At 37.1% G+C, this 10924-nt stretch overlaps 1 protein-coding gene across 1 annotated transcript; it reads right to left on the bottom strand.

The window, feature by feature from the left end:
• Positions 1 to 2732: 2732 nt before the first annotated feature.
• Positions 2733 to 4166, bottom strand: LOC119536199 (syntenin-1). Its single transcript, XM_037838903.1, has one exon. The coding sequence runs from the start codon at positions 4097 to 4099 to the stop codon at positions 3206 to 3208; it is 894 nt and encodes a 297-aa protein (XP_037694831.1). The 5' UTR covers positions 4100 to 4166; the 3' UTR covers positions 2733 to 3205.
• Positions 4167 to 10924: the final 6758 nt, after the last annotated feature.

Raw genomic sequence — 10924 nt, 5'->3', positions numbered from 1 at the left:
CTCCCTGAGAAACATCCTAATATTTCCTCATTTTGCCTCAGTTTGTTGCCTAATACAATCCTTTTAACACCCAACTGAGAGAGTCACCCTTGAAATGCAGAGTTCTATGGTCCTTCACTACTAAGAAACCATCAGTGATAAGAGAAGAGCATTCAGGGTACTATATCTTGAGCCAATTTCTTTTCTTAAGAAAAACTCTGCATTTATTTCCAGTTTATTCAACTTATCACTAAACAATTCTGCTAAAATATCACTGTTTTCAGTATTTCTTGATCAGAATACATGACATCCATTTCACCAGCCTCCTTCAGCTGACATTCTTTGGTTTTATCTATCCAACATCCATTCCCCTGCTAAACTCTGTACCACACACCCTTCACCCCCAATAATATGTGGTCACTTAACCTATGCAGGCCTATTCATAATTGGTTCCAGAAATGTGTTCAAGTAATAGGCATGTGACCAAAGCTGGTTCATTCAGAAGTTAGGAGTGGGAAATACCTTTTCTCTCGAATCATTGAAGTAGAAATATTCCAATCTGAGCTGGCCAGAAGCCATTTTCTTAACTGCATTAAGAAAAGCCATAATCAGTGAGAGAGAATAAAGCAGGAATTAATATACAAATGAGATGACAATGTCTAAATCCCCAGATCTAACTCTGATGTGTCCCAGAGCCACCCGGTTTCCAATAGCTTTTCTTTCCTTTTGTGAACTGCTTCATTGTATCTCTAATGTATTGTCTTTTTGATTCTTTTAAGCTAATTTGAAGGGGGATTTCTGTTACTTGGAACTAAAAGTTCCAACTAATAACTTCTCCCTCTCCTGTACTGCCCACCTCTATGATAACATACTCTGCCCAAAAACCTCCTAAGGCAGCAATCTGGATATTGTCACTAAGCTCTCTCTCTTTCAAATTTATTAGCAGAACAGAAACTGAAAACTGCTCCTCTGACAGCTTATTTCCTCTAAAATCTTCCCAGTTTTCTCCATTTCCACTGCTACTACCACTTGAAGTGACGTCTGTCTGTCAAATGGTTGACAATAACCCTTTACATCCCTTTCGCACTCTGCCGTCAGTCTATTCTCTCCCCTGAAAATAGGAATTAAAATGCAAATATGATGACAAAATCCATTTGTGAAATCTTTTACCAGTCACATCTTTATGCTGGATCTATATCTTTAAGCTGACCATGGTATATGTTACCTTGATGTTCCTAAAACTTCCTTAAATGCAAAATCTTTCAAATTAATTCATTTTACCCATTTCTGTTTCAATTTTTGCCTTTTGATTTTTTTAAATAGCAATTCTAATCACTCAGTTTCCCAATCTGTAAATTTTATCTGTCATCAGACTCCTTTCCTTTCACTTCTTTTGAAAATTACTAAACTCATGCCAGCAATGCCTCTAAAACAACCTCTTTGATTGCTGCTTGAATCCCAAGCCCACATCAGTGCTTACCTGGACAATTGCAAAGGCCTTTTGACTGGCAATGCAGCCACCTGTTCCCTTCAATCTAGTTCTTCCTATACAAAGCTTGATAGGTGACTTACATAATTCAATAAGATTCTATGATTCCTCTAGTATAATTTCAATGGTTCTCCATTTCCTATAAGCTAAAACCCCAAACCTTTAGCGTGGACTTTTATAATCTAAGGATTGCCTGCCAATCTGACCTAAACCTCTAATATTTCCCCTTTAATACTGTATAACCAAAGCATGCATATTTATTGTAATTTCCCTTACATACCATATACTGTCATACATGTTTTTGTCCATATTGTTATATTTACTGGGAATATTCTCCCATTCTTGTCTCTGTGGAAAATCCTGATACCATCTTCAGTGCCATCCCTTTGGGGAACCTTTCCCTGATATCCCAGCCATATTTGAGCACTCCGTCAAAGTTCTTACAGATTATGGTAGATTGAATTATGTACCCCAGTTTGACATGCTATTTATCTTGATCCACATTTCCATGGGTGTGAACCAATTATAAATAGGATCTTTTGAACATGTTATATTTAGTTAAGGTATGGCCCATGTGTATGAGGTTTGGTCTTAACATGGATTACTGGAGTACTTTGTGAGAAATTCAGACATAGTGTGAAAAAGCCACGGGGAGGAGCTGGAAGCCAGAAATCAATGGAATCCAGAAGAGAAAGGAGAGGACATTGCTGTATGACCCGAGGCAAGGATTCCTGGCAGCCAACACCAGAAAGTTACCCACTTTGGGAAGAAAGCATTGCCTTGTTGATGCTTCAGTTTTTTTTTTTTTTTTTTTTTTTTGAAATTTTAACTTTTATTTCTACATGTATAATCAGAATAAGCATAAAAACAAAATCGTCACTGCCATTTTGTATGCAGAGAGGAGTCAGGAATGCAACAATGACAACATTCTAAGACAATTCCAAAGTAGCTAGTTTATATAATGGTTAACATAAGGATGTTTCTCAAAGGATGTTTCTCAAAGTAAGATAAGTTTTAGAAGAAGAATTATGCAATGACTAGAACTAAATAGCTATATAAGTACCATGAAATTGTTATGGGTTAGTGTATGTTTCCATTACATTTTGTGTTTTATAAAGGCAGCAATTAATTATATTTTGGCTTTTATTCTAGATGCTTAATTAACATGATTAAGGTGCCAGTCCAAGCATATTAAGTGAAGGTAGTTAATCACCACAATCTTTTGCAATTTACACATACTGTAAATGGAATGAAACCAGTTTACTTAATTAGCGTCTTACAAACACACACATACCCAGATAAACAGAACTAGGAAAAAAATTATCAAAGGCAATCATTCTAAGTATAATATGGCAACACAGAAATAAAGTATAAAGTAATAGGATCAGGACTCACTATATAAAGGTGACTGGTTCGAACACAAAAGGAAGAGCCTATCATCATCTTAATGGCTTGTACAAAGCATCAAGTTTCCAGTAGATAAACTATTCTATGAAAGTCTGTACATCTTTTGAAAGTTTCACATCTGTAAAACCAGGATAAGGCTACAACTATCTTGAAGTATGAACAAGATATCAGATCTTACAGTAAGATTCCCAGCCATATGTAAGACAGAGAGATCTCCATGCAGCATATGCTCCTTGGCTCCTGGAAAGCTTTATGTGCATAATACAGAAGTTGCTGAAGAAGTAAACTGCAGTGGAGTAGTTCAGCTAAGTTTCCATTATGACTTGACCTTTAAACTTCAGGAATGGTGTGATCCATCAGGCTTTTCATAATGCTTGGTGCCATCCGTTTAATAATATGTTCAAAGATAAAAGCTGGCATGATTGTAATAGTAACTACAGTCCCAGATGTTGAGAGTATGTCTGCAGTTTGAGAGTCCTTCAAACCAATGACGTTCTGTCCATTGATTTCACAGATGTTGTGTTCTGTGAGAAGACCGTTTCTGGCTGCAGAGCTGTCTTTCACTATGGATGTTATTTTTCCATTTTTGAATATAAAGCCAACATGTCCAGAACTATCCTTATGCATGGTAATAGTCCGTTCAAAGGGCCTGTCACGAATAGTCATAGTAATCTTTTCTCCAAAAGCCTGTTTGAGCACTTTGTGTGCTTTATCAGAGCTCCAGCCTGCACAGTTTTCACCGTTAATCTGGAGTACTTGATCCCCAAATCTCAGACCAACCAATGATGCTGGAGAATTAGCTTGGACTAGCTGGATAAATACACCATTATCTACTGATTTAAGTCTGAGGCCAATTTTTCCATCTTGATCCTTACACAAAATAACTTCACGAATCCCTTGCTTAATTTCTGCTCTTCGAATTCCAACATCATTACCAGTTACAGGAGCCACCATATAGTTCACACTGGAAGGTCTTACAACCAACCCCTGCACTGGTTCTCCAAGGACCATGACCATATTTGCACGTACTTCGTCTTCATTTAGACTCAGGCCCATGTACTGAGAGAGCTCCGGATACAGTTTAGGATAGAGACTTCCATCTTGAGCAATGGGAGCAGAAGCTTCTGACAAAATTGCTGGGTTGGCAGGGTTTGCAGAAAAGGCAGCTTGAGCCTGAATTACTTTGTCTACTTTCAGGTCTTCAAGAGATGGATACAGAGACATTTTTGCAGGATTTTTCTGGGCCGCAGAACCGCTCGCCACCACCTCCTCCCAGGACGGACTTCTGAAACCTGAGCGATGCTTCAGTTTTGTACTTCTCCTGACCTCAAAACTGTGGGACAATAAATTTCCTTTGTTTAGGGCAACCCATTGTGTGGTATTTGTCATATCTGCTCAGGAAAACAAAGGCACTGATTTTGTCCATACAATCACTATAAGTACTACCTGCTTTATATACCTAAATTTCACAGGAACAATAGGATTCTTGAAACAAGAATCCTCTCTTTTATCAACTCATACCTTGCACTCAGCACAGGATCAATGTAAGCCAAGTCCTCAGTAAATATTCATGTAATGACTTAATATCTTTAGACTCTGAGTTTCACAGAATAAAGGTGAGGGAATCTTTCTCTTTTCCAACAAGTTTATCCTTTGCAACCCATTGAGCAATAATGAAAGAAAAGATTCAGGGCAGAAGTTTCTCTCAGACCTCAGATATACTTATTACATGTGTTTGAAACATCTTTTCTGTTTTATCTCTCTTGTAAAAATCAGTAAGTGGTAGAAGACTGGACAGGGCAGTCCAAGTTAAGAAGAGAAGGTATATATTCATAAGGGCTGTTAAAATTCATAGACAGTAATAATCATTGTGGCAGCTATTCCTGCCAACTTGCATTTATATAACCTGTTATTGTTTCATAGTAAATGGCAGTGCTAGGGAATGCACTCAGATTATGTCCATGAAAAAACATGTTTTTTCTATTTACTACAACCAAGATTCTATCCATCGCACTATATTACATCTTGGAAAAAACCAATTCAGGGAAAGATGCAAATTACAGATTTCATGGTGGGGGTTGATGGGAGAAATGTAAGTAAAAATATTAGCAAGGGACCACTTTGAGTTGTCAATGTAGACCACTAAAATGACAGATATTTCAGTGATTTTCATGTTAAAGACATCAACAAAATAGTGTTTTCAAAAAGTAAAATTATTCTTTCAAGATCCTCAGATATATTTTTCTTACCTGATTTTTCTTTATCCTACATGTCGCCTATTCACAGCTTCTCTTTTCATTCACTTATCACTGAACTCTTATTGAAAAGCCTTTGGATTCAAAATACTCCTTTTAAATTTCTTGTTATGAAACATTTAAAATGACTTCTTGTCAGCCAAATGGACAATACAGTTTCTCAATCTTTGAGAGAATGGTGTTGTGTACCCAATATAATCCCTAAGAACATAATCACAAAGAATCACTTTGAAAATGCATCAGGCCATATTCATCAAAGCATAGGCCAGAGATATTTTCAGTTGATTTTAGGACCACTGAATTAATGGCAGTTTCATTGGATTGGAATATTTGAAAGGTGAAACGTGTTATCAACTACACAAGCCTAGTGAGCAGCTGTAATATGTAGACTTATTTAGAAGAAAACTCTAGCTGGCCATGCAACATAAGGAAAGTTATTCAGTATCTTTATCCTCAACTTCTTGGGAAATGTGGAGGGATTATACCTGATTAACCATTCCCAGATTCATTCTAGCTCTAAATTTGTGTTATTCACATGAGAATTAGAGAAAAACATGCATCTATAGGCAGATATACATAAATTATGAAATAAAAACATGTATATTTTGGATACAAAATCAGATTTCCATATAATGCCTTCCTTTCTACTTTCAAATAAATGAGTATTTCTTCTTTTTTTATGATTTAAAAACTGCTGAGCTGAGGCTTGCTCTATTTTGTAACTATTGTCATAAAATGCCTATTTTATTCCTGCATTGTGCTATTTAAAATAGTAAAATTAACAGCTTTCGTTAATTGAGCACTTCATAAGCAGGAGGCATTGTGCTGTTTGCTTTACACAAAGCCTTATTAAATTATTTGTGCAACTATTCATTCAAAAATATTTAGCAAGCACCTATTACATGTTCAGCACTGGTATCTCTCACAACTCCCATTCCATAGATGATATAAATGGAATTTGAGAAACTTACCAAATTCGCCCAGCATGCAGAGCCTAAAAGCAGTCTTTTCAGGTTCTAGTGGTCCTGGCCAGCTATGGCAGAGATTAGAATCATAAAAGCTTCCAGCTGCAATCTAAATAGGTAAGGTAAAGCCTTTGAATTCTGTATCAGATGTCCTGGGAACAGAAAGGACACCCTGGGAGCAGAACTGGCCGACTGGAGCTGTGGCTTATTAGAATATGGCAGCAGAGCTCAGATATATATAGATTAATTAAAGCTGAAGACATTTGCTATTTTCTGCTTGCGAGCCTCCAAATGATTCCAGAGTTATGGTACCTGAATCATTTCCATGTGGCTTCTAGGACTACCATCTTTAATACATTTAGCCTATGATTATTTTTTCCAATGTGATCACTTCCTCCTTCTGTAGACAATATCCCTCAACTACTTTGCTTATATTTGATTCTGCAAATCTTGTCTGGATCCATGTTGTCTTCATAACCCACACAGCTTGTCTTGACATTTTTCAGGTTCATTTGTTTCATGCTTAATGCCTTTAGAATTCAAACTTGAGACTATTTGCAGAATTTTGGTCTAGTTGTCCTTCTAGAAGTCCTCTACTCTTCTACTGGATATTAACTCTGTAAAGAAGGTCACTTTATCTTAGGGTGTTGCTTCATTGGTTGCAAATACAATGAAATATTTTTCAAACAATAAAGAAGAATTCAAATGGAAGAGAAACTGGTTCATCCTTATGTTACACATTTGGGATCAATGATGATTTCTTTCTATAAAAGAATCTTTGTTTCACTAGCCCTTTCTGCTTAGTATAACTGGTCTCTCAAAGGTGACCAAGCACTTCTGATCACTGAATGCATTGATCTTTTTTTTTTTTTTTTCTTAGTTCTAACTTTATCTTTTAGCAGCATACGCAGGAATGATCATGGTCTTTGGAATCAAAAGCCTGGGATTGATTATCATTTAAATACTTGCAAGCTGTATATCTTTGGCCTACTACTGTAAGTCTCTGAAGCTTATTTTCTAATATAAAAAAATCAGGTAAAAATAACTCTCTTGTAGTGTTGTGGTGAAAATTAAATGCATGTTGGGTCTGTTTTCTGGGACAGAATTGTGAGGGCAAACAGCATATCTCAATCCAGCTTGATCTGCAACCAACTAAAACACCATCTTTTACTTTTATTCAAATATCCATTACACTGGTATGGGAATTTCAGTGACTCACACAAGCAGCAAGTAAGTGAGAGTTTTCCTTTTTTAAATGCTTTTGTACTCTGGATACATCCATTAAGACTGGTTGCTCAAGAACTATTTAATATAACTTAACTCTTGTAAAGCACATATTGAATATTAATTAAGTTCTTTATCCTTTTGGGGAACTTAAGGTTTCATTTTACCATAGGGGAATCTTTGCCAATAAGGTTATATCACATAGCAGGTGGAACCTGTAAGATGATGTGTTATGCTAATGAGTAAAAATGTCCAGCCTTTTTCAGGTAGCTCTGAATCAGGTAAATTGTGTCCCCCTAAATTGCTAAACCAACAAACAGTTGCTAGTTACAGCTCTAAATGTTATCACATCATCTGTTTTCCTAGATTCAGAATATTAGTTTATTTTCATGGTTACTCTCCAGATACCAGGCCCTAACTGAACTTTTTGGGACTTTGGTTTAGACCTCCTGATACATGTTATTCCCTATTGTCACTCAAACCACATTCAGAGTTCAGCTACTGACACTATCTTACACTAAGCTCTGAATGCCATTCAGCATTTGCATACAGCAATCCAAAATAACTACTTCAGCTATAAACTGAGCTCCATCTGAGAACATGGGTTAGTGATGTAAGCACAGTTTGATCATATACCCATTAATGCGTATTCAAATCCACAAGTACTTATTGAGTGTCTAATATCATTCAGGTCATGTGTTAGACATCAGAGAATAAGGTCACGAACTAGAAAAAAGACAAACAGAATAGAAGTAAAATATATTTATAGAATGTAATAGAAGTAAGCAAATAGCTGTGGCAGCTATTGAAGAAGAAAACCTAATTTCATTTCTGGAGGTTGAGTTGGAATAATCTGGTAAATGTGTGGGAAAAAGCAATCCAAATGGCCTCAGGCAAAGCAGTGCATGAAATATTCTAGTAAAAGGAATGCTGGTAAGAAATAAAACCAAAACCATAAAGAGGTGCCAAATCATGAAAACACTTTGTATACAAGAAAATGTGGATACTTTTCAACATTAAAACTAATATTTCCTTAGAAATAAATTTAAAAGTCATGTAAAAGTGCATGTAGCTTTAAGTCAGTTTAAGAGCTATTATCACAACCTGCCCTCTTTAAAATGCACATTGCTTACAGATATATACATTGCGGACTACAGCTTTGCTCTCATCACCTATAAAAATCTTTCCACTCCTTGTAAAATGAATCACATGAAACTTCTTGATGCTCCCATCTTACCTAGGGCATTATATTTATCATAGCCCTTATGCCACTGAAATGTTATAGTCTCTGCACAGGTCTATGTTCCTCTGCATAGATCTTGTGAATGTCCCTTAAATGACCACTTTAAATTCTCTAACTGGCACTCTCATTTGTATGCTGATGACTCCCAAAACTACAGCTCTAGGCTGATTCCTATTCCTATATACCTGCTAGATGTGACCACTTAGATGTTACATGGAGCCCTCAAGATCCCCATGATTAAAACTCAACTAATGGAATTTTTCTGAAAATTTGGCATATTAGACATGGTAAAGCTCCCTCCTAAATTAGAATAATTAGATGCTGGATAAATGACAAAATTGCATACCCCTGAAAGCATTGCTATGTGATCAAGGGAATAAGCAAAATCCCATTAATTAGATGAGAGTAGTACATGGCATAACAATAATTGTCTCCTCTTGATAATTTGCAATAATTGACCTGCTTGAAAATGGGTTTGGAATTTAAATATACACTACACATGCAGTCATGGAAACCTCCAACAATACATTAAATTAAAATGATCCCAGTTAAGTAGCCATCTGCTGGCAAGCAAAAGAAGAAAAGACAGATCCTCTCTGGAGGCAAGCATGCTAATCACTTCCCTCAGGATCACATATATTAGCTTCAACTAAATATAAGCTAGCAATAAGTAATTGTAATAATTAGTGTATTCATGAGGAAATAAACTAGTGTGGTCATGAAATCAGCAACAAGAAGCAATTTTAGAACATCAAGTATTTTAGGTGTTGAAATTATCAGACACATAATGTAAAACAATCCCATTTGAAATTCAAAAAAAGTAAATAAAATTTCAAAATGAGAGAAGTAAGAGACAAATTCCATTTGCTATCATTGTAAACATTCACTCGCACACCAGTTAACAAGCTCCCTTACTCCCCTCTCTGTTTTTTTGTACTTGCTTATCAAAATCATGAACTTGATTAAACCAAATACATCACTCTCTCTGCCACTGAACCTGTGCAACTCACCAAGACAGAGTAGAAACTAAATCATGGCAACTGACTTACTTTAAATTCACAATGACAGTCATTAAGAAGGGCTCTTATGTAATCAGTGCTCCAACTAACATCTTTTGGATGTGATGAATAATGCGGTCTCCTACTCAAAACAGAAACTTCGGAGGTGGGGCAAGATGGCAACATAGAGAGGTGTGGAATTTAGTTAGTCCTCTAGAGCAACTAGTAAATAGTCTGGAACAATGTTGGGAGACATCCTTGACTGGGCACAAATTGTACACCAGCCTGGAAAGGGTGGAATGGCTGAGATCGTACCATAGAACTGTAAGTAAAGCTCCCCAAGCTGCAGAGCTGGTGCCCCTCCCCTATGGGCAAGGCAGGCTGAGCTGTAACACTTCCCAGTGGAAAAAAAAGCAGGCTACCTGGAGCAAGGGAAAGTAACTCAACCAAGATCCAACTACAATTTTAATGAACAAATTTGGACTACTGGATATAAGCTACAAGCACAGATAAACCTGGTGCAAGCAGGAAAGGAACCCTGAGTTCTCTCCCAGCAGAGAGGAGGCAGGACTGTTTGAAAAAGAAAAATAAATAAATAAAAACAGAGGATTTGGAGAAAACTGAGCTCTGAATACTGGAAAACAGCTGTGTCCCAAGAAAAGGCACAGAGAAATGGGTACCAATACTGGTTGACTGGAGAAACTGGGGGGCTGGGGACTGGCTCTGAAAAGGGGTTTCTATCTTTTTTCCTCTTTTTTCCTCCCATCCCAAATAGTTCATTAGAGAAAGCTCCAGTCATTTTCAATTGTCAGTGTTGGCCCAGGCAAGGGTGGAGTTAAGAGAGTCAGGAAAACAAAGGAGGAATTCAAGTATAGGAGATAACTCCCCAAAGGGTGTATCTTCCCTAAGAAAAGGGGGGCAGGGTCCAGCTCAAATGGCTGCCTTCCCTCAGAGAACTCAAACCCCAGGGCCTGGGTAAAAAAAAAAAAAAAAAAAAAAAAAACAAAAAAAAACTACCAGAAACACTTTAAGCTTCACTTATGACACCCTTGACCCCTGGCCAGGACAGGGGCCACAGAGAATTAAAGGGACCACACCTCTTTACACCAGTGGGGAGCTGTGGGCTGATAAGCACCATATGCTGGACAGGATAGGAAAAGCACAGAATCTAGAGGCCTCACAGGAAAGTCTGACAACCTTCTGTATCTCATCCTCAGGGAAACATGATCCAGATTACAAGTTCTCCCTGATACCAGGGCCCATCTGGTCTGGGAAAATCTGATTGGGGTAATCAAGAAAACCAGTTGCCTAGACATCAAAAAATTACAAGTCATATTAGGAAAAACAAAGATATGGCCCAGTCA

This window comes from Choloepus didactylus, chromosome 6 (genome assembly GCF_015220235.1).
Source record: "Choloepus didactylus isolate mChoDid1 chromosome 6, mChoDid1.pri, whole genome shotgun sequence".
In the NCBI taxonomy this organism is placed as follows: Eukaryota; Metazoa; Chordata; class Mammalia; order Pilosa; family Megalonychidae; genus Choloepus; species Choloepus didactylus.
This window is presented reverse-complemented; position numbering and strand designations above follow the sequence as displayed.